Consider the following 23,221-nt stretch of genomic DNA (forward strand, 5'->3'; position numbering starts at 1 on the left):
AAAGAAGTTCTGGAGGTGGATCATCTTTCAGGAGGCATCCATCCCTAACAATCAACAGTCACATAATCTGCTGCGACTTCTGCCGCCTTACATAACTATGAGGGCTGATTCAGTATTGTCCGAAATTCCCGCGGCGGGTCCTTTCGATCTTCAGCTGGGCACCAACCCCACTCTAGGATCCCAGCACCATTGACGACTAAATCTTTCCTCAGCGTGCCTACCTTTTCTAGAGATCACTTAAGGGGCCGCCATCCTTCAAGAGTAGGAAGTCAACTTACGAACGTTTGAAACCAAGAGCAACATTTGGTCTCGTTCTACCAATTGATAAATGACGCGACTTAGGAAGGGATGTCTGAGATTAGGCAGCAGGATCTTGGCTGCACTGGTGTTTGAAGTGATCTCAGAACGCTAAGCAATGGATTGTCAAGGTTAAAAACGGGTGAACTGGGTGAGCTGGGTGAGCAGCTCACCCTTCCTCGCACAAGTAAGAGAGACGCCGCGAGCGCGCACGTGCATGAAGCAATATAATTGCAATCAAGCGATTGGAGAAGACCAAGGCCTATCCATGCAGTGTGATTCGATCTGCATCTATCACGCAGATCTTGCTGTGTGGCGTAGCTGGATTATCATACCAAAGGTGGATGCTTGTACAGGGCTAAGCAGGGCAAGAAGCATCCATGTGACCGGTTTGATGTCCCTGGTATATATGCTAGTCCTCCACCATTGTTGGCACTATACCTTCTTAACGATATTATTCAACTGCGTTTCCCAAAATTGTCTTTTACTCCTTACCTCTAAGAACGCGAAGCCGCCAACAAGATGAAGTTACTCGCCGTCATCTCTGCGATTGTCTTCGCCGCTGTTGCGACAGCAGGAACTACGCACACCAATAGTCAATTGGGGAGCGGGGGTGGAAAAAGACAAGTATGTACCCCTTCCCCTAGTGAAAGCACTTGAGAATATATAGGCTGACAGAGATGGAACATGAATAGGATGTATGTATTTGATTTTCTTATTCATAAGATGACTCGATAATACATAGGCTGACAAGATGGAACATGGACAGGATGTATGTGATCAACACCCTTATTTACAAGTTAACTTGAGAATATATTGACTAACAAAAACGGGACATGAGATAGCCTGTATGTACTTAATCCCTCTTGTTCAAGGTGACTTAAGAATATATAGTCTGACAAAGATGCGATATAAATAGAATGTATGTACTTGTCCCTGTCTTTTTGAGTGTGAACTTGAGAATATATAAGCTGATAAAGATGGAATATGGATAGCCTGTACGTCTTTGATTCCTCTCTTTCAAAACAACTTAAGCATATATAGGCTGACAAAGATGGATTATGGATAGTGTGTATGTACTTGTTCCCCATCTCTTTGAATAATAACTTGAGGTTATATGGCTGATGAAATGAAAACGGATAGGATGTATGTATTTAAGTCTTCTGTACTTGCAAGTTGACTTGAAAATATATAGACTGACAGTGACGGGATATGAATAGCCTGTATGTACTTGACCTCTTCCTTTCAAGATGACTTGAGAATTACATAAGCTGATTGATAGGATGTGAATAGTTGGTATATCTCTGATTCTATTCTTTTGAAAGGTAATTTGGAAACATATAGGCTGACAGAGATGGGATGTGGATAGACTGTATGTGTTTATCCCCTGTCTCTTTAAGTAATAACTTAAGAATATTGAGGCTGACAGAAACGGGATATGAATAGCGTAACTGTGCTGTCCTCTACAAGGCGACTTGAGAATATATAGGCTGGTAGAGTTGGGATGTAAACATTGTGTGTGTGTGTATGTGTGTGTGTGTGTGTGTTTACCCCTTTTTTTGAGGAGCGACTTGAGACTCCAATACTAATTCAGCCTAGTAAATACACACTTGGCTGCGACATCTAGTTATATGATACCACAGTATGACTCACCAACGTGAGGACTTATCTCCGCGGAGAATGTTGTTTGATGGTTGAGACTAGAGTTGGAGTTTCTTCAGATGCCTTGGTTTAGGTTTTCCCTATTTAGTTAGGTTTCCCTATACTGTTATGCAAATGCAAAGGCTCTTTTGTTGTGTTTCGAAATATGCTAATATAATATTGATACCGACTTTACCCAAAATAATAATTTGTCAGGGTAGAAAGCCTGTTAATTAAGTAAGAAATTAGTAGACATGGGTCATAGATCAAAGGTGGGTGGGGGGTGGGGTGTGTGTGTGTGGAAGATATTCTTCCAAACAGAAACAAACACTGCAAAAACGCCATTACGATATGCAAATCACCTTTGAAGGGAGTCCTGCAGATGTCACTGTGCTTGAAAGTGAGTTCAGGCCATCAAGGCGATGATATGGAAAGCGCACTGATTACTCTATGTATAGGATGGCGTCCTTGCCGGAATGAGCTATGAGGATTGGCAGGCATCAATGGCCCCCAAGGTCCAGGGTACATGGAACTTGCACGAGGCGGTCTCAAGGGAAGACTTGGACTTCTTCGTTCTATTTGGCTCTGTAGTTGGACTTTGTGGCAATGCCGGGCAGACTAACTATGCAGCTGCAAACACGTTCCTTAAAGGTTTCTCACGATATCGTCGCCAGCTTGGTCTGCCATCTTCAGTTCTGGTGTTGGGAGCCGTTGGCGAAGTTGGCCTGATCAGCCGACAGCCAAAACTCCTACAGTCAATGCAAGCTGTTGGCACGTGGCTTTTGGATGAGGATGAGGTATTGAAGGGTTTGGAAATATGTATCCTGCGATCCCATGATCCGATCGCCGCTGATCCAGGAACTCAGACATCATCATCCGTCATAATTGGACTTGGATATACCAGACCACTTTCCGATGCATCGGTCCGTCTTTTATGGCATAGTCAAGACGCTCGATTTGCACCTTACGCAAACGTCGACGCTTCCTCTGAGCAGCGGCCCGGTGAAACCAGTAGCAACATTCTCAGAGGTTTAACCCTCCGAGCAGATAGAGACCCAAGTATCATGCTCACAGAAGAATCTCGCAGCCTTATTATACAGGAAACCGTTCGCTTGATTTCCTCGTCACTCATCGGATCGCAAGCTCTCGACGAAGGACAGAAATGGGAGATGCCGATTGATTCCCTTGCATCACTCGAAATCAAGAGCTGGGTGCGGCGGAATATGGATCTCGATGTCAGTGTGGCTGAGATTGCTAAATCACGAACGGTTGGAGGGTGGGCGCTTATGACTGCAGATCGCTTGGTAGCGCATTATAAAGCTAAGCTTGAGAATCCGAGAAGTGGTATGCTTTATGAAGGGACAGCAGAGATATTTAGCGAGGTGGTGGACTAGGTTAGTAGCTGGTGAGCTATGAAACAAATTAGTTTGCTTCTTCGAGACAGTAGATTGTCATAGTCTAAATAGCTACTACTACGATATGGTACTAGTAGCTCTACGATGCTAAATTAATAAGACTATTCAGTCCATATATTACTCTGTGCAAAAGCAAGCCCGAAAAACATACACAACTTTTCGGTGTATCTAATTGCCAATAATAACCCCGAGAGTTCTTCATGCTCAGAAGCTAACTGATTCTCTCGGGGTATCTATTCCCGAAACCTCACTCTCTCACTTTCTCTCTCGCCCGTCCGTCCGTCAACCCCGTACTGACCAGTTACATACATACATACATACATACATACATACGACGCTAAGAAAACAGATCTTAGATTTAATGTGTTCAAGCACTAGACGGCAAATTAAATGCATCATTATCTATCCCTGCAGAATGCAGTGAGTGAGTGCAAATCCCTACAAAATAAAAGAAAGAAGAGACGGCAATCGAACCCTCCCAAAAAGGCAAGTTCAATAAACGACGGGATCTACGTCATTACGTAGTTTGAGTCGTCGGAATTCAATCACGGGATGCTGATTGGTGGGAAAGCGAGGTTGGTGGTCAATTGCCGGGGGGGTCAGGTGACGGGAAGAGGATCGGTTGTTGGTATGTACGGAGTACTCTGTATGTATGTTTGTGTTATGTATGTGTTGTATGCTGAAGCTCTGTATGCTTATGTAGCATTATGTTCTTCAGGGGTTATGCTGAGTGAGTAGTGGTGTGGTGGGCTGATCTGAGATTCGGTGGTGTGGTGATGATGATGGTGGTAGATGGGGGTACTCGGTCCGAGGTAAATATTCGAGGCAGGCACCTGGGGTAACATTTGCATTCTTCAGGGTGTCTACCCTGTCTTTGTTTGTATGGGTGTATGTTATGTATGGGGTATTTTTGATACTTAGTAAATAGGGTGTATTGATAGTATATAGATAGATGATTTGGGCCTTATTGATGGCAGGTATATTTATTGTTGTGGTGAATATATATTGTGAGACCAAGATACTAATATCTTCAAGAGCGACAGTATATTCCCAATTTATCTAGACATCTTATTCATGGACCTTGATGGACCATACACCCCATCATCTCAAAATTGAGACGAAATTTGAATCCGGGGTGAGAGTTTAAATCCAAGAGCATGACGTGCCGCGCTGACTTAAGCCTACGATTTCATTTGCTGAGAAGGTTGCTTCTGGATTTCCAGGCATGTGAAAGTCAGGGAGAGTTCTAGTTTCTTTTTGCCATCAAAGTACTAGTAAGTAAGAGTATGTCATGGGAAGAACACCGCAGGGGTCAGCTTGCAGCTCCTGGTGACGGACAACTTCTGCATGTGATGGTCCCTGGAAAACTCACTAGTATTATGTCAAAGACAAGGGGGAGATCGAATGTCTGTCTACTGTCTACTGTCTATTTATTGTAGTATAACTAAACCCGTCATTCAGTCAGTCATAAAGCACAGGCCAGACAGACAGATGTACAGACAGAAAAAGACCCAATCGAATCCACTTTAGACATTTTGAAGAATCTCAAAAAGTAGAAGGGAACATTACCGGACCGGAAAAGGGAGAAGAAGATAGAAGATAAGAGGAGGGGGGTCATAGAACGGTAATCGTACGGTACATACCAAGTTGGAAATTGAATGGGGGAAAGAAAGAAAGATGAGCCTCGGCCGAGTGAGCAACTCAGTCTCTCCCCCGTCGGCTTCTGAATGCCTGGCTCTCTCTCTCTCTTTTCCCCCGGATCTCCTGCTGCTTAAAGATCTACTTGTTCCTACCTGCTTTTTGACCCTTTAAACTCCTCTTCTCTCATCTCTTTTCTTTCCCCCATATTCATCTTCTGATTTCTCTTTCCTCACCCTCTCCTCCTACATCTTCTTCTCACAACGATGGCAACCGCCCCTAGAGTAATCGTTGTCGGCGGTGGATGTGAGTTGATCTTCACCGCCAGGAAATAGCTTTCCCCGCATTGCTGACCATTGCCTCGTCTCTCAGTGTCCGGGCTTAGTGCCGCCCACACCGTCTACCTTAACGGTGGAAATGTTCTCGTTCTAGACAAGCAGGGTATGTTTATAATCCACAGCTCCCTGCGATAACTGCAGCCGCATTATTGTTATTTATATTTAAGGACCTGGGATCTGACCCAAACAGCCTTCTTTGGTGGCAACTCCACCAAGGCCACTTCCGGCATTAACGGCGCCTTGACGCGCACCCAGGTCGACTTGGGCATCGCCGACAGCGTCAAGCAATTCTACGATGATACCCTTAAGTCCGCCAGAGATAAGGCTCGTCCCGAGCTCATCAAGGTCCTCACATACAAGTCTGCCGCTGCCGTCGAGTGGTTGCAGGATGTTTTCAACCTCGATCTCACCCTTGTTTCCCGGCTAGGGTAAGTCTTGCGCTCTCCTTGTTCATCGAACTTTTGTTGTCGCGCAACCCATGCTAATTTCTGCAGCGGTCACTCCCAGCCCCGTACGCATCGTGGCCACGATGCCAAGTTCCCGGGAATGGCCATCACATACGCCCTCATGCAACGGTTAGAAGAGCTCACCGAGGCTGAGCCCGACCGTGTTCAGATCATCAAGAAGGCCCGTGTGACCTCCATCAACAAGTCCGGAAACAATGTCACCGGTGTTACCTACGAGTACGATGGCGAGACGCATACTGCCGAGGGTGTGGTCGTTCTGGCCACTGGTGGTTACGCTGCTGACTTCGGTGATGGCTCGCTCCTGAAGCAGCACCGCCCCGACACCTTCGGTCTGTCCAGCACCAACGGCACTCACGCCACTGGTGATGGTCAGAAGATGCTGATGGAGATCGGTGCCAACGGTATCGACATGGATAAGGTTCAGGTGCACCCCACGGGTCTTGTCGACCCCAAGGACCCCACCGCCAAGTTCAAGTTCCTGGCTGCTGAAGCCCTGCGTGGTGAGGGTGGTCTCCTCCTCAACTCGGACGGCCAGCGGTTCTCCGATGAACTGGGTCACCGTGACTATGTCTCGGGACAGATGTGGAAGGAGAAGGAGAAGGGCAAGTGGCCCATCCGCCTCATCCTCAACAGCAAGGCATCCAATGTCCTGGACTTCCACACCCGCCACTACTCCGGCCGTGGTCTGATGAAGAAGATGACCGGCAAGGAGCTTGCCAAGGAGATCGGTTGCGGCGAGGCTGCCCTCAAGAAGACTTTCGACGACTACAACCTGATCGCCGAGGGCAAGAAGAAGGACCCTTGGAACAAGCGTTTCTTCCACAACCTGCCCTTCAGCATCGATGACGACTTCCACGTGGCTCTGATGGAGCCTGTCCTGCACTTCACCATGGGTGGTATTGAGATCAACGAGCACGCCCAGGTTCTCAACTCCGAGAAGGAGGCCTTCGACGGCCTCTACGCCTGTGGTGAGCTGGCTGGTGGTGTCCACGGTGCTAACCGTCTGGGTGGTTCTTCTCTGCTGGGCTGTGTCGTGTACGGTCGCGTTGCAGGTGACAGCGCCAGCCAGTACCTCTTCCAGAAGCTGCTTTCCGGCGGTGCCTCCACGGCCGCCCAGCGTCTGGGCCAGATCTCCCTGCACATCGACCCATCCACGCCCGGCAAGATCTCCGTCGAATGGGGCGGCTCCGGCGCTGCCGGTGGCCAGGTCGCCGCCGGTGCTGGAACCCCCGCTGCCGCGGCCCAGGGCGCCAAGTCGGCTGCCACCCCTGCCGGTGCCGCAGAGACGGCCAAGCCCAAGGAGCCCGCCAAGTTCAGCATTCCCGAGAAGGAATACTCGATGGAGGAGATCGCCAAGCACAACAAGAAGGACGACCTGTGGATTGTCGTCAAGGGTGTCGTGCTGGATGTGACCAACTGGCTCGACGAGCACCCTGGTGGTGCTAACGCTCTCTTCAACTTCATGGGCCGCGATGCCACAGAAGGTATGTTTTCCACAACTTTTTTCCATCCCCATCACCGAATCATATATACTAACTTCATACCTCTATTACAGAGTTCGCAATGCTCCACGACGACGAGGTCATCCCCAAGTACGCCGGTCACATTGTGATCGGCCGTGTCAAGGGCCAGACCCCTAGCCTTGAGCTGTAAAACATTTCCATGAAAATTAGAATTGGAGATATACACGTTGGAGAAAGAGAAACTAACCCGGAAGAGATCACATACCCATTTTTGTCTTTTATTTATTTGTCGAGCATGTTCATGTCCACACGTCCTTGGTGATGATGAATAGTCTTTTCTTGTTTCAGGAGTCACTAATCTGTCCTTAGTATGTAAGATACAATCTTATTCAATTGTTCTTAGACAGTCACCAGCAGATATTGTAAGACATTGGTAATGAGAGTAGCACATAACTAGTAAATAGTAGCTGCAACGATACCAGTACTACTAGTATATCATGATCAGTGAAAATCGAATAGAACATGTATATATATATATATCCTAGCGGCAGGGATCCATTTATCCGATCCGATCATTATAATACAATATATCAACCAACATATGAATAAGCCGGGAGTACTAGTCCTCGGCAAATCCGGGTCATCATTGCTGCATGTGCCTCAAGATCATCTTCAGACGTCGCACGGCAGGCCCCTCCTCCGTGCTTCCGGAGTCCTTATTGGATTCCAGTTCCTTGGCCGCAGCCTCTAGCGTAGGGCGCAGGTAGCCCCAGACTTCGTCATGGTATCGGTCCTCGACACTCAGCCAGTCCGCTGCGCCGGGGAGACCGGTCAGTACGGTGTCTCGCAGGGTGGCTACGTCGGAATGACTTTCTGGGGGGAGGGTGTCTAGAAAGTCGCCAATGTCTGGGACTAGACTGCGGGATGTCAATGTGTTATTGCCGGACGATGTCGGGGGTGTAAGACGGCGGAAGGACTCGATCATTTCTTTTTCTTCGGCCGTGAGTTGCATTGGTAGCAGCTCTGTTTCGACGAGCTCGGCGGGCTCGTCGGCTGTGGGAGGGAATTCGGGATCGAAGGTCTGGTCTGAGAGGAGGGATACGACTGCGTCGCCGTCGGATGGGAGGAGAGAGGGTCGGTCGGGTAGGAATCTTTGTTCGAGTGTGTTTGGATTAGTTGCATCGCTGGAGAATGGGTCCGTTGATGTATCTCTTGCTTTTCCTTTCCCTTTCCCCTTGCTGGTAGTGTCGTCGGCGTCTAGACCTGCAATGAAGCTGTCATTGTTTCCAACAAGGGATTCCGCGCCGTAAGTACGCTGGAATTCATCTTCCGAGAGTGGAAGGAGCTGGAACCCTCCCTGTTGCGTAGTAGAAGATGAGCGAAACGTTTCAGCAGGAGCAGGTAGTGAGGAATTCCCAGTTGAGGAAGAGGCAGAAGTAGTAGAAGTATCTGTGTATTGTTGGGCTGCGGCTAGCGCCGAGTGTGACGATGAGTGCCCGGCCTTACCGCTGCCCGCCAGCAGTTGAGCGGAATCTGCGGACGAGCCAGGGGCGGAAAAAACGTTCTTTGCAAGCCCGGAAGCTGAGTTTTGGATTCGAGTAGCTAGAGAAGGGCTCTCCGGACGGTCATTGGTACCTTGGGAGGAATTGGTCTCGTTGCGGTGAGTGTTTGCGACCTTGTCGTCACTGCCCCGCTTCTTCTGGTCGGACATGGCGGGCGGGGAGAGTCAGTGCTACTGCCAGTGAGGTACAGTACCAGGTCGCCAACAACATTAAGACAAGTACAAACAATTCAAAAGAGAAATTTCAGATTGAGTAGAAAAAGCAAAGATAAGAGAGGCTAGTATTTTTTTCCTGTCGATATTCCGGACGAGAATGATTAGTTGTTCGGCCCAAGGGAGTCGGGATCCGTAGGAAGGCGTGCATGTGAGGAAGCCTCAGGCCAGAAAGGTGCGGGAGTCCTGAGATTCCAGGCAACGCGGCAGGAACCATGAAGCTTGCAACGGTTTAGTAGTATTGAAGATTGAGTGGCAGAGACTGGGTTGAGGAGGGTTAATTCCTCAATCAGAAGATATTTCTCGCATTCCTGGCTCCTGTGTATATGATCCGACCGAGATCCACCTACTACCAACTACCAGTGAACCCCTCAATCCTTTGTTGGCCTCAATAGTGGTCAGTAGTATATCTTGTTAGGCGAGCTTCATCATGCTGGATCAACAAAAAGGCAACCGCCAGGACAATCTTGTTCCTTGAAGACGAGGGAGAAGACCAGGTCAATTATGGAGTGAATTTTCAAGTGCCTTTCTTCAACCCAGAAGAAGGTCCTTCACGGAGGAGTATGGCATGCATAATACAATGGATGCAGATAAGAAGAAGAAGAACAACCACAATGGGTTGCAATGGAGGGGACAGTGGTTGATGTCAGCGCCCGGCACAGTTAGGTTAGGTTAACTAGTACGGAGGAGTTAACTAAGGTTGGGTTGAATGCTGCGTGTGGATTTACGGGCAGCCACTTTGCTCCCCACCACCGATTGAACGGGTCTTGCCAAACCACCGCCTCACCTCAACCACCACCACATCAGTTCTCTCTCTCTCTCTCTCTCCCTCTCCCTCTCCTCCACCACTTCTCCTCCATCTCGCTCCATCATCGTCATCCTCTTCTCCCTCCCACTTTACCCGCCCTCAACTACTCTTCCCCTCCACCCCCCTCTCTCTCCCCCTCCTTCTTTCTACCCTTTTCAAACCGACCGTCGTCTTTTAGTACGGCTGGTCTGTGCTTGTCTTTGGGTTTTCCATTATTATTAGACACTAACACAAACACAACCCACTTATTCAAATCCTCAAGAAGAGAAGGGTGTCTCTTCCCGACTTCAAAGTCACAAACCAAAAAGACCAAAAACAAAAATCCCTATCTCCCCACCCCCACCATTTTAACTACACCCTCTTCCTCCTCTTCTTCTTATCCTGATCAGCTCCTGGCTGTCAATCATTCGTCTTCTCCAGCCTGCAAGTGACTCAGCCCGGTTCTCCGCCTCTCACGTTGCTGTCGGACGTTGCGGCCTTGCTTCCTTCCTCCCCCTCTCCGCCTCTGCCATTCCCTAGTCGGATATTCCAGACCTTCCTTGTTTCCACTTGGGGCTCACTTCGATCTCGATTCCTCGCCGCCTGTCCGTCATTCCCACCGCTACCCCTCTTCTTTTCGCTTCGAACGAAATTAGACAGTCGTGTGGAAAAAAAGTTCTCTTCAGCTCGAATCTTTCGCAGCACGAAATCGCTATCTGCAGACCCCGCCTTAGCCGTCGCAAACGAGATCCTCGATTTGCGGCCCCTAGACCCTTCCTTTCTTGGTCGCTGATAGACAACCCCGACAAAGGGTAATTGCAAAAGAAAATGGTAGACCGGGAACCAGGTACCCCTACCTGGAAGTTCACCCAGTGAGTAGAATCCCTTGCATGTCTGTGCTGCAGTGGTGCTAGTTGTTTCCGGTGGATGCGCCGACTTTCGATCTTTGTCGTGTTTTCTTCTACATTCGGGTGAGGATCGAGTGGGTGTCGGGATATTGTGGGGGACTGCGATATCCGCCCGTTCTCGAGGAAATGACTTGCCCGCAGTATCCGATTCTTGCTAATCATTCTCTAGATGTTTTGGTGACAAGGGAGACGTGGAAGATATTACGGAAGGTACGTCTAAACACCTCATATTCCTGAATATTGAGCTCCCGCTCTACAACCCCGCACCATATCCCTTCAGAGCCGGCTAACATTGCTCGCTCGCTCGCTCGCTCGCCAGCGGATATCATCTCAACCGTCGAGTTTGACCACACCGGAAACTACCTAGCTACGGGTGACAAGGGAGGACGAGTGGTGTTATTCGAGAGAAACGAAACGGTAGCAATGCCCTCGCCTTCTCTATGTCCTCAGGACAGACGTCTCTAACAGTCTGTCAGAAAAAAACCTGCGAATATAAATTTCACACCGAATTCCAATCGCACGAGCCGGAGTTTGACTACCTAAAATCTTTGGAGATCGAAGAGAAGATCAACAAAATTAAGTGGTGCAGACGGCAAAATGCCTCCCACTTCCTCCTCTCGACCAACGATAAGACAATAAAGCTTTGGAAAGTCTTTGACAAGTCATTGAAGGTTGTCGCAGAGAACAACCTCTCGAGTGAACTGACTCCTGCGGGTGTCGGTGGTGGAGGGGCTCCCCGTGCGCCCCGTGTATCGTTCAAGGATCCCTCGATGCTGAAGCTGCCCCGCATGACACACCATGACACGGTTGTAGCGGCTGTACCTCGGCGGACGTACGCTAACGCACACGCATACCACATTAACAGCATCTCCGTCAACAGTGATGGCGAGACGTTTATCAGCAGCGACGATCTTCGGATCAACCTCTGGAACCTTAATATTCAGGATCAGAGCTTTAACATTGTGGATATTAAACCTGCGAACATGGAGGAGCTCACGGAAGTTATCACGGCTGCAGAGTTCCACCCGCAAAGTTGCAACTGGTTCATGTATGCCAGTTCCAAGGGCACAATCAAGCTTGCCGACATGCGGCAGCGAGCATTGTGCGATGAACATTCCAAGCGTACGTGTTGTTCTTCTGCAATTATCCCCTTCGTCTGCAAGACACCCTCCTCTGACATGGATTCTTTCGTATAGTCTTCGAGCAAGAAGAGGATGCCTCCTCCCGTTCCTTCTTTTCAGAGATCATATCATCCATTTCCGACGTCCGGTTTTCACATGACGGTCGCTACATTGTGTCCAGGGATTACTTGACCGTCAAGATCTGGGATGTCAACATGGAAAAGCAACCCGTCAAGACGATCCCCATCCACGAGCACTTGCGACCGCGGTTGTGTGATACATACGAGAATGATAGCATTTTCGACAAGTTCGAGGTTGTTTTCTCGGGCGATGCGGAGAACGTGATGACTGGAAGTTACAACAACAACTTCATGATCTACCCCACCGACCCTAGCAAGGAGACGGAGATCGTACTGCAGGCGGATAAGTCTGCTTTCAAGGCGAAGAAGGTTGGCGTCCCCACGCCGATGAACAAGGGTGCGAATGGAAAGAAGAATGGGTCCAGAGCAGGCAGCCCTGTTGGCGTCGGCGGGCGCATGAAGAAGGAGACCGATGCGGATCAAATCGACTTTAACAAGAAGATCCTGCACATGAGCTGGCATCCTTATGAGGACAGTATTGCCATTGCTGCTACAAATAACGTACGTTTGCCCCGCCTTTTGATCATATCGGACATGTACTGACCCTAATGCGTGTACAGCTGTTTGTCTTCTCTGCGTTGTAAGTATGTGACAAAGTGGCCATAATTTTTAATGGACAAACATGTCATTATGTGATTCAAAGATAAGACAGGTATAAGACAATTAAGGTTTCCTAGCAGCAGCAGTTGCAAATCCAAAATTAAGTTGTCAGTTCCGGTTAAGCATCCATTTCTTGTGCTGTTTCTGTTGGAGTTGATTGTGAAGTGCTTCGTCGTTCCCCCGTTCCTCTTTTAGCCCATTTTTCTTCTTCTCTCCATCCTTGGACGAGGTGTCCGTTCTATCCTGTCTGTTTCGAGGAACATTGTGATGTTCTGTGGTCTTTTGGGGAGGCGTTTAGTGGGAACCTGATATAGAGAAAGACAACGTGGAGCCTGCAGAGGATATCTTAGTCCATTTGGCTGCCCGACGCCTGTTGAACTAATATGCTGTTGTGACGAGGCCATGGTCTCTGTTACCTATTGGGGAGGCGTCGGGCGATTTGACTGCTTATGGCGTGATGAATCCACATCCGGTGCCAATGGAGCAAGACTCCAAATGGCCCGGACTCGATGGTGATACTACTACCTTAGTGCCCCTGAGTAGATACTGAATCTATGGGAAGTTTGAGAGTTCGTTCTTAGCAGCAGCAGCAGCAGCAGCAGTATTACTTTAATTCATGTTGATGGTACATATAGTATAGTGGGTGAGTGATGCCAAGTACTGCGTAGGCGAAAATCTGGAGACAATCAAAATTTTCCACACAACTTGTTACACAGACATGTCTTGCATAAAGATTATGCTTTATATCGGACCTATTTGCAGTCGAACTTACCTGATGCGGAGTAAAAACCTACAGCTCACTGCCACTCAGCAGCTACTAAGGTTCAACTCGGACCGTCTCCAATTTTGTGTTACAGAGAGTTTAGAGAGACAGAGACCGTCAGTCAATGACGTCGGGGCCACACCCACGGGGATGCATCACTGTCGGGCCAATCAGCTTGCAGTGACTGTCGCGACCGGAAAATCATGGACCCGAGGGGCGGCACTATTGACTGGAAAGGGGTTAGTGCCATCAAAGGCCTCTCCGCCTTCTGTCGGGAGACCATCCGTGATCGGTTGCGCGCAAACCATCATCACCTACTGGATCTGCTGCTCGCTGGCTCTTCACCTCTTGTTTCGCTTTCTTATTCTTCCCTCTATCCCAGATCCTATTCATCGCTCCTGCTGATCGTCTTTTCGTGGCTTCCTGCGTCTTCTTTCCCGTCTGCTATTGGCAGAATCTCTAGCACAGTGATGTCGCTGTGAAATCCAGCTCGAGGAAGAGATACCCCAAGCCGTGTGTAGAGGAACCACCGTGCGAGACCCTCATCCGCAGGCTCACTCCCTTCTTTCACCTTTGCCCTGCAGTTGCCTAGTGCTCTGAGCAGGTATCAGTACTGTCAACATTCTATTCATGTGCCACTGACCATGAACTCTTCTGGCAATGATAACTGGCACCCCGGTGGCCCGCCAGCGCACCCGGGGATGGATCAGATGAACCAAGGACCTCGTCCTCTGGGCTCCTTCAGGTATGTCACTGCTGTCTCTAGCGACTTTTGCGTCTTTGTCAACAGCGATGACTGACTGGTGTCTCTTTCGCGATCTAGCCAAAACCCACCGCCTCAGCAAGGCCCGTCTTCGCAGCCCACGGGACCGGTTCTCCCCCCTCCAGCTGGTTAGGATTTTCACCTCCCTCCTGATTTGTCTCGCGATATGGTTTACAAAGCGTTTTCGGACGTTTGGCTGACCCCTGCGCTGCTGTTAGGTCCTTACCACCCTGCGAATCAACCTGGCGGACACTCTCTTCCCGGCCTGGCGGAGCTGAGCCAGGGCCATGCTGGTCCACATCAGCCTCCCGCTTACGGCCAACACCCTGCGGCTCCTGGTCATAATGCTGGTCACTCGCTCCCGGGTATCGGGCAAGCCATGCAACATCCCTCGCCCCAGTCCATCAACCGGGAACGCGAGCGAGACTCTAGAGAACGCGAGCTGATTGAGAGACAGCGCCAGGAGGAGATGGCCCACAGAGAGCGCGAGCAGCGCGAACGCGAACAGATTGAGAGACAACAGCTGGAGCGACAACGTGAACAGCAGCACCACCCGGTCCAGAGCCACACAGGGTCTATCCCTATCCATCAGCCGGTGGCCTCGAAAGTGCCAAACTCCATTCACGGCCCCAATGGTCTGCTGTCAAATCTTGGGTCCAACCCGTCAAATGGCCCGCAAGGTTCGATGCCTACGCCGGGAGGGCCTGGTGGCATCTACGGCCCACAGATGCAGCATGGTGAGGGTACACCCAGGTCATACATGCAACATCCAGGTGGACCGCCCGGCCAACCCATGATGGGATTCAATGGCTCTGGCCCTCAGATTCCAGGCAATGTGGCGGCACTTGCCCAGGGCCAGCAGCCAATCCTGAACGTGAGTTACAGCACGCCGCGTGGATCAGTGCTCCACATCACGAAGCCGTGGCTTACGATTCCGTCACAGGATGCACTTAGTTATCTAGATCAGGTGAAGGTTCGCTTTGTCGACCAACCTGATGTGTACAACCGATTCTTAGATATCATGAAAGACTTCAAGAGCCAAGCGTGAGCGTTATACCGCCGCGGGAATCGTGCCTGACTAACTTGACAGCAGGATCGATACGCCCGGAGTCATCCAGCGCGTTTCTACTCTTTTCAACGGACACCCCGCTCTCATCCAAGGGTTCAACACGTTCTTGCCTCCTGGATATCGGATCGAGTGTGGCACAGAGGACAATCCAGACGCGATTCGGGTGACCACGCCCTCGGGTACCAATACCTTGAGTATGCCCCGTGCTAGACACTCACTGGATTCTTCTGGCGAGCTTGGTCCATCCGGTGGCATGGGCCCTCACGGACGCGCTGAATACTATGACCAGTCTCGACCTGGGTGGCAACAGCCCCAGCCTCAGCAGCAGCAGGGCAATCTTCCAGGATCATACTCTCCTGGGTCCCGCATGATGGGTCCTGGCATGTTTGGACAGCAAGGTGGTCAGGGTCAAGCTCAAGAGCATCACTTTGAATACCCAACCCAGCAAGAGCAACAAGCAGCAGCTGGAGCTGCCGCTATGGCTCATCAGCAGGATCAGCGAGGAGTTTCCCAGCTTCAAGGTGCTGCCTCTGCTGCTTCTGCGGGTCTCACGCGTCCATCCTTGTTGCAGGTGTCCGCAGCGTCTCAACAGGCTCCTAGTCTGACCCAGCCTATGAACAATTTGGCGGGCGTCGGCACCGGCATGCTGCAAGGCTCACAGGATTTGACCAAGCGTGGACCGGTGGAGTTCAACCATGCCATTAGTTATGTCAACAAGATAAAGGTGAGTACTAAACAAGCTATCCGTTATCTAGTTGCTAGGTCAGCTGACATTAAACTTCTTGATAGAACCGCTTTGCAAGTGCCCCTGAGATCTACAAGCAGTTCCTTGAAATACTACAGACCTATCAGCGCGAATCCAAGCCAATCGGGGATGTGTATGCCCAAGTTACCCAGCTCTTCAACACGGCTCCCGATTTGTTGGAAGACTTCAAGCAATTTCTTCCTGAATCTGCAGCGCATGCAAAGCAGCAGGCCGCAGCTCGTCAGGCCGAGGAAGCAGCTCCCATGAGCAATGTTCGCGGCGAGCCGAGCTATCCCAACGCCAATGCTCTTCCTTCTCAGACTCCGAACCGCGACGTCAAGATGCCCCCATTGGGCCAGTTCAATGTCAAGGACTCTGCGAAGGATGGTAAGAAACGTCGGAATGGGCCAGGCGCCCCATCTTCCATGGGTTCTTCAATGTCTGGTCCTTCGGCTGCGGATGCGGCGCGCATGGGAGATATGCAGGCTAGGAACCCAGCTCTCCAAGCTGGTAATGCCAACAAGAGGGCTAAAGTTCATCATACGAAGCCTTCCCAGGCCGAAGTTCCTGCTGTTTCTCCCACCCTCGTACCCGCTTTGCCAGAACCGATTCAGCCGACTTTCTCCTTAACCCCTACTCAGGAAGAATTTGCTTTCTTTGACCGCGTCAAGAAGTACATCGGCAACAAGCAGACATTTAGCGAGTTCCTGAAGCTCTGCAACCTGTATTCCACCGACCTCATCGATAGGCATGTGCTTGTGAAGAGGGCGGCTAGTTACATTGGCTCCAACCCGGAACTGATGGCTTGGTTCAAGCGCTTCATGCATGTCGACGAGCCAGAAGACAAGATCATTGATGTCAAAGCGAAACAAGACTCTGGACTTGTTAATCTGTCTCATTGCCGGTCCCTCGGGCCCAGCTATCGTCTGTTACCGAAGCGTGAGCGCCAGAAGCCTTGCAGTGGCCGTGATCAGCTGTGCTACAGTGTGCTCAATGATGAATGGGCTTCTCACCCCACGTGGGCGTCGGAAGATTCTGGATTCGTTGCCCACCGTAAGAACCAGTTTGAAGATGCCCTGCATCGCATTGAAGAGGACAGGCATGACTATGACCACCATATCGAGGCGTGCACGCGGACGATCCAGCTTATCGAGCCGATTGTTCAGCAATTCCTCGTTATGTCGGAAGCCGAGTGCGCCGCGTTCAAGCTTCCGCCTGGCCTTGGCGGACAGAGCGAGGCCATCTACCAGCGGGTGATCAAGAAGATCTACGACAGACAACGCGGGGAGAAGATCATCAAGGAGATGTTCGAGCGACCGACCCATGTTCTGCCCATTGTTCTTTTCCGTCTTAAGCAGAAGTGTGAAGAGTGGAAAGCGAGTCAGGTAAGACATAAGGCAAATCATTTCTTATTTGGTGGATACTGACCTTGGCAATAGCGTGAATGGGATAAAATATGGCGCGAGCAGATGCAGAAGGCATACTGGCGTAGTTTGGATCACCAGGCGATTGCCAGCAAACAAGTTGACAAGAAGCTGTTCGTGGCGAAGCATATCCATACTGAAATCCAGAACAAGTTTGAGGAGAGCCGGAATCTGCGCAAGAGTGGGTATCAGACCGTCAAGCATCAGTTCGAGTTCACCTTTGATGATCCGGCTGTCATCATTGATGCCACGCATCTGCTACTTACTTTCATCGACCGTAATTCTGCTGGGTTTGGCGCCGACCCACAGAAGGTGATGACCTTCATCAAGGACTTTGTTCCCGTGTTCTTCGGCATGGACCGTGACACTTTCCACGTGTACATGAATGAACTCTCGAGTGGCGCGTCCCCGATAGATGAAGGTGACGATGAGAGTCTGGCCGCCGAGGAGTCTTCAACGCCGCGCAGTCGGAAGGGCATCAATGGCAAGAAGATCGACCTTCTCCGCGACGTTCTTGAGCGTCGTAGCGAGAAGGTACGTCGTGGTGACAAGGAGGGCAGTACGCCAGCCAGCCGCGATGGCACGCCAGATGCTGTTCTGGTCCCGTCGACTCCGATTCCCGATCCGACAGAGCCATTTGATGTGGCCGAGCTGAAGTGGATGGAGCACCCCGGGCAGGGTAACTTCAACCAACAGCGGGAGTACAACCTGAACGAGACGTATGAGAAGAAGGCCCACCACTTGTACGCCAACCTCAATATCTACTGCTTCTTCCGCACATTCGAGGTCCTTTACTCGCGGCTGCTGCGCATCAAGCTGCATGAAAAGGATGCTCATGACGATGTCCGTCGTGCCCTCGTGAGCAAACCGGCGCAGGAGCTCAACCTTATTGACAAGTACCCTACGGAGTTCTTCTACGACTGTGACCCCAAGGCGAACCTGTACCAGCAGATCGTGCGCATGTGCGAAGAGGTCATCAAAGGGGATATGGAGCCTTCTCACCTGGAAGAGACGCTTCGTCGCTATTACCTGCGGAGCGGATATCAATTGTACAACCTGGAGAAGATGTTTGCAGGGATATCCAAGTTTGCCGGGGCGATCTTCAACGGGGACTCGAAAGACCGCAGCTCGGATATTATGAACCTCTTCTTTAAGGAGCGGGACAAGGAGGAGACCACGCACAACCAGGAGATTCAGTACCGCAAGCAAGTGGAACGGTTGGTCAAGGACGGTGACATCTATCGCATTACCTACGTAAGTGCTTCTATCTTGGGCTATTTAGACTGCTATCTAACACGAGTTGCCTTAGAACCCTACCACCAAGAAGACGACGCTGCAGCTGTTGACGCCCGAGGATGCGACGTTGGAGAATGAGGAGCTGAGCCAAGAGGCGCGCTGGTCCTACTACGTCTCTGCGTACACGATGCGGGATCCGACCGAGGGGGTGCCGTTCTCTCAGATGCGCATGCCTTTCCTGAAGCGCAACCTGCCGGCCAAGCTGGAACAGGAGGAAGAGTACAACCGCTACTACCGCCCGCTGGTGCACCAGGACGGATTGATCATCCGCATCTGTGCCAACAGTTATCACATTCTGTACGAGCCCGGCAGCTACGACTGGTGGTGGCGGCCGACGGCGCCGGCGGAGGAAGCGGCGGAGGAGGTAGCCAAGGAGGAGGCGGCGGTGAAGGAGCGACGCCGGGACCGGTTTACGGAGAAGTTTGTCAATAACCCGCACTGGGCGCATGGCCTCAGCAAGGATCAAGTGGATGAATCGAACCAGCGATTCCGGTCCTGGATCAAGGGCTCTGACGGGGAGGCGGCTGCTGCTGCTGCTGCTCCGGCGGAAGGCACCGAAACCGAGTTGAAGAACGACAAGGAAGATACGGAGATGGCTGATGTCGAGCAGTCTGGGGTGGAGTCGAAAGAGCAATGAACGGTGCTTTCGCATAGAACAGCGCATGCCTGCAGCGTGTGGCCAAGTCAGCTTCTGCGGGGGATAGCCTGGGCCGGCGCGCCTCCACACTGCAGCATGTGTATGACGAATACAGGGGACCTCCTCTCTACATAAACGGTACATAGTGTCTCTACGGTTGCACGAATGGGAATATTTCTGCTTGTTGGAAAAACGAATCCGCCTGGTGGGATAGCGAGGAGAAGCGACCGGTCTGGGGGTGGACTGGAGCGCGCCTTGCGACCGGCAGGGGGAGAATTGTCTGGCGTGGGGTCGGGGGGATTGTGATTCTGGGACGGGGTCAACTTTTGGGATGTTTTCTTTTTTCTTTATTCCTCATTTTTTTTTTTTTTTTTTTTTTTGCTGCGATTTCAATTTCTTCTTCACTGTGTATGTGTAACTAGGACTATGGGAGTTGTTGATCAACCGATATTGAATGAATCGATTTGGATTGAAGTGGAGTGGAATGAGTCTAGACTAGTAGAGTATTGACTTAGGAGTTAGTAATGGGCGGAAGCTTGCTGGAAACAGACGAGCAGAGAGACAGCGGAAACAGCAGAAACAGCAGCAACAGAGGAGCACCGATCAGATCAGCTTAGCTTCCGTGTGGCCGAACAGCAGATAACCGATACGGGCCGAGACTAGTCCGTCGGCGCTTTCCTGGACGAAGCTCGGTGTTGTCTGCTTTTTCTTTCAATTGAAGCACATTCATCGCATTGGAATTGAGTGAGATAGACATAGTTGATATTGGATCATCCGCCCATGTCAATAGAATCATCATTTCCCCAGGGAGAACAAGACACGGTTGAGTTCAAGGTGACGTGGGAGAGGCAACGCTGGACGAGGCAGAACTATGTTTGGCCGAGAGTTTGCCGGCGTGACGTCAGCATGAATGGAAAGGGAACCCTTGAAGATGCAGACACCAAGAGGGAAAAGAATCAGTAGAAACCCACCTTTCACTGAGACAAGACACTGTCAGACCCATTCATTGCACTGTACAAGAGTCTGCGACTCAGTTCCAGCACCATTGACCCTCCCTGCCCCAGAGGGAGGTGGTCCAGCAGCTGGCAAGACCTTAAATACATCCAGCTGGATGCAGGCTGTCTAGACTGCTCCGACCTTGAGCATCGGAGTAATATACACCCTCCTGCATGCCCTTCCTGCAGCACTGGTCGATCGACAGCCACTCAGCATCCGGCTATCCCCAGCGATCCCCCATAGTCCATGCCGGGATCCATATAGTAGTCGCTCCTTATCCCCGAAGACGCGCTGCTCCTTGCCTTCGTCTAGACCGGGGTAGTGGAACGTGGCGGGGGTTCCGTACCGTATTTCTACCTCACCGTCACCCTCGTCTGCTTTCGTCTTGCTCTTCTTTCCCCAGTTCTTTTTTTCTCTCTCTCTTAACCTTCCTTTCATTTCTCTTTCTCTCCTCTCCACTCCTCATCTCTTCACCTCTCCCTCTCTCTCTCCCTCTCTATCTCTCCTGGACGACAACTAGTCCTTCCCTCCTCCTCATCATCTCCCTCCCTCCCTCACAATGTCTGCTTCTGCCCTCTTAAGAAGCCGTGTTCGCCGGCCTTCCTATCTCAACCGGTTGGCCAAGGCTGAAGATCTCATCGACCTCTTCCCCAATGGATCGTATATCGGCTGGTCCGGATTCACGGGAGTGGGTTATCCCAAGTAGGTTGCGCCCGTTGTCCCCGCGTGGCAGCCACAGAGGCTAATCCAGATTGTTCCCGGTTTTCAGGAAAGTTCCCACGGCGCTGGCCGACCACGTTGAGAAGAACAAGTTGGAGGGAAAGCTAAAGTACACCCTGTTCGTCGGCGCCTCTTCCGGCGCGGAAACAGAAAACCGCTGGGCTTCATTGAACATGATCGACCGTCGGAGTCCTCACCAGGTCGGCAAGGAGATTGCCAAGGGTATCAACAATGGTCAGATCAACTTTTTCGACAAGCATCTGAGCATGTTTCCGTCGGATTTGGTTTATGTAAGTTTTCATCGGATGCTGCTGGGATGCTTCTGTGGATAGCGACTAATGGTGTTGGTAGGGTTGGTACACAATGAACAAGCCCAAGAACCGCTTGGATGTCGCGGTTATTGAGGCATCCGCTATTACGGAGGACGGTGGCATCATCCCCGGTGCTTCCGTCGGTGCCTCTCCGGAACTGATCCAGATGGCCGATAAGATCATCATTGAAGTCAACACGGCTAGCCCGTCGTTCGAGGGTCTGCATGATATCGTCATGTCGGATAAGCCGCCCATGCGCAAGCCCTACCTGATCATGCAGCCTGAGGACCGTATCGGTACTCCTCACATCCCGGTCGACCCTGAGAAGGTCGTGGCCATTGTGGAGTCTGACTACCCCGATCAGACTCAGCCTAACGCCCCCGAGGATGAGGGCTCCCAGGCCATTGCCACCAACCTGATCGAGTTCCTGAAGCACGAGGTCAAGCACGGCCGTCTGCCTGAGAACCTGCTGCCCATCCAGTCCGGCATTGGAAACATTGCCAACGCGGTCATTGGCGGTCTGAGCAAGGGTGGTGCCGACTTCACCAACCTCAAGGTGTGGACGGAGGTGCTCCAAGATTCCTTCCTGGACCTGTTTGACAGTGGCAACCTGGACTTTGCCACGGCCACCTCCATCCGCTTCTCCCCTGAGGGCTTCAAGCGCTTCTACGACAACTGGGAGCGCTACGCCGGTAAGCTGCTCCTGCGCCCGCAGCAGGTGTCCAACTCGCCCGAGATCATCCGTCGCCTGGGCTGCATCGGTATGAACACTCCGGTCGAGGTTGATATCTATGCCCACGCCAACAGCACCTGTGTCATGGGCTCTCGCATGCTTAACGGACTGGGTGGATCGGCCGACTTCCTGCGCAGCTCCAAGTACAGTATCATGCACACTCCTAGTACCCGGCCCAGCAAGGTCGACCCCACCGGTGTCAGCTGCATTGTTCCCATGTGTACCCACGTTGACCAGACCGAGCACGATCTGGACGTGGTTGTGACTGAGCAGGTAGGATTCTCCCCCCAGCAAATTTAATTCTTCGCTAACAAGCATAGGGTCTGGCCGACGTGCGTGGTCTTGCTCCTCGTGAGCGTGCCCGGGTGATCATCGACAAGTGCTCTCACCCCGACTACAAGCCCATCCTGCAGGACTACATGGACCGGGCTGAGTTTGAGTGTCTGAAGAAGGGTATGGGCCATGAGCCTCACCTGCTGTTCCAGGCGTTCAAGATGCACCAGAACTTGCAGGAGAAGGGCACGATGAAGATTGACAGCTGGGAGTAGACAGGAGAGTAGAGATATGAGTTATGTACAGAGGGGTGTTTTTTTACCATACTACGGTATCTATTTCTGCTGGCTTGGAGTAGAGTGTACAGTTTTCAAAATATTTACAGTTATTCGATAGCTGAATTAGCTGAATAATAAGTGATATTCAAAGCAAGTGGCCCGTATATTCAATACCGATGTCCCATTTACCTGCAACATGGGTACATTTGAATACTGTCGACATCACTGAGAGCATAGCCAGTCATACACTATATTTGAGATAGCCAACTGCCCTATACCATATTATTCCTGAGATACAGGATGGTCTTTATTTATGCTAATCAGATATGCCTTGACTGCAGAGCAAAAAGCACTATCAAGACTACTAGCCTCACCTAAGTATATCATGATCAAAGACAATTCCAGGCAGTGTCCACGTATTTCACCATCCATATAATCCCACTCAAGGCTATGAGTATGCTTGTCATATTATCATGCTACGAATGACTACCAGCTGTTCCAGAAAACAAGAGATGTTGCAACTATAATATAGGGTCAACATATCAGCCACTACATTTGCAACTGCATACATGAAATATCCGACTTCTTCTATACTCCCCTCCAATACCTTCCTCGTACTGAGGG

The 23,221-nt window shown here is 50.8% G+C and overlaps 6 protein-coding genes across 6 annotated transcripts; 5 read left to right on the forward strand and 1 right to left on the reverse strand.

Annotated features, from left to right (window-relative positions):
* Positions 1-819: 819 nt before the first annotated feature.
* BO87DRAFT_434265 (KR-domain-containing protein) lies at positions 820-3,332 on the forward strand (the record flags this gene model as incomplete). Its single annotated transcript, XM_025627706.1, has 14 exons — positions 820-924; positions 993-995; positions 1,043-1,069; positions 1,143-1,145; positions 1,217-1,219; positions 1,293-1,295; positions 1,342-1,365; positions 1,441-1,443; positions 1,518-1,520; positions 1,650-1,669; positions 1,787-1,812; positions 2,204-2,210; positions 2,260-2,338; positions 2,397-3,332. The coding sequence occupies 14 exons, from the start codon at positions 820-822 to the stop codon at positions 3,330-3,332; spliced, it is 1,242 nt and encodes a 413-aa protein (XP_025481027.1).
* Positions 3,333-5,257: 1,925 nt separating this feature from the next.
* osm1 (putative fumarate reductase Osm1) lies at positions 5,258-7,607 on the forward strand (the record flags this gene model as incomplete). Its single annotated transcript, XM_025620378.1, has 5 exons — positions 5,258-5,297; positions 5,364-5,432; positions 5,520-5,757; positions 5,824-7,280; positions 7,352-7,607. The coding sequence occupies 5 exons, from the start codon at positions 5,258-5,260 to the stop codon at positions 7,447-7,449; spliced, it is 1,902 nt and encodes a 633-aa protein (XP_025481028.1). The 3' UTR covers positions 7,450-7,607.
* A 195-nt stretch (positions 7,608-7,802) lies between these two features.
* Positions 7,803-9,267, reverse strand: BO87DRAFT_32394 (uncharacterized protein). Its single transcript, XM_025620050.1, has one exon. It carries the CDS (start codon positions 8,968-8,970, stop codon positions 7,903-7,905), a length of 1,068 nt encoding a protein of 355 aa, XP_025481029.1. The 5' UTR covers positions 8,971-9,267; the 3' UTR covers positions 7,803-7,902.
* A 1,193-nt stretch (positions 9,268-10,460) lies between these two features.
* BO87DRAFT_32404 (protein phosphatase 2A regulatory subunit CDC55) lies at positions 10,461-12,677 on the forward strand. Its single transcript, XM_025620054.1, has 6 exons — positions 10,461-10,692; positions 10,898-10,938; positions 11,048-11,145; positions 11,205-11,850; positions 11,925-12,490; positions 12,550-12,677. The coding sequence occupies exons 1-6, from the start codon at positions 10,649-10,651 to the stop codon at positions 12,571-12,573; spliced, it is 1,419 nt and encodes a 472-aa protein (XP_025481030.1). The 5' UTR covers positions 10,461-10,648; the 3' UTR covers positions 12,574-12,677.
* Positions 12,678-13,654: 977 nt separating this feature from the next.
* BO87DRAFT_332669 (transcriptional regulator SIN3) lies at positions 13,655-19,569 on the forward strand. The gene is made up of 8 exons (XM_025620379.1): positions 13,655-14,097; positions 14,176-14,243; positions 14,334-14,989; positions 15,059-15,159; positions 15,209-15,908; positions 15,974-17,314; positions 17,369-18,607; positions 18,663-19,569. Exons 1-8 carry the CDS (start codon positions 13,997-13,999, stop codon positions 19,284-19,286), a joined length of 4,830 nt encoding a protein of 1,609 aa, XP_025481031.1. The 5' UTR covers positions 13,655-13,996; the 3' UTR covers positions 19,287-19,569.
* Positions 19,570-20,841: 1,272 nt separating this feature from the next.
* Positions 20,842-22,594, forward strand: coaT (acetyl-CoA hydrolase ACH1; the record flags this gene model as incomplete). Its single annotated transcript, XM_025619338.1, has 4 exons — positions 20,842-20,984; positions 21,052-21,292; positions 21,354-22,319; positions 22,367-22,594. The coding sequence occupies 4 exons, from the start codon at positions 20,842-20,844 to the stop codon at positions 22,592-22,594; spliced, it is 1,578 nt and encodes a 525-aa protein (XP_025481032.1).
* Positions 22,595-23,221: the final 627 nt, after the last annotated feature.

This window comes from Aspergillus neoniger (genome assembly GCF_003184625.1).
Source record: "Aspergillus neoniger CBS 115656 unplaced genomic scaffold BO87scaffold_12, whole genome shotgun sequence".
Taxonomy (NCBI): Eukaryota; Fungi; Ascomycota; class Eurotiomycetes; order Eurotiales; family Aspergillaceae; genus Aspergillus; species Aspergillus neoniger.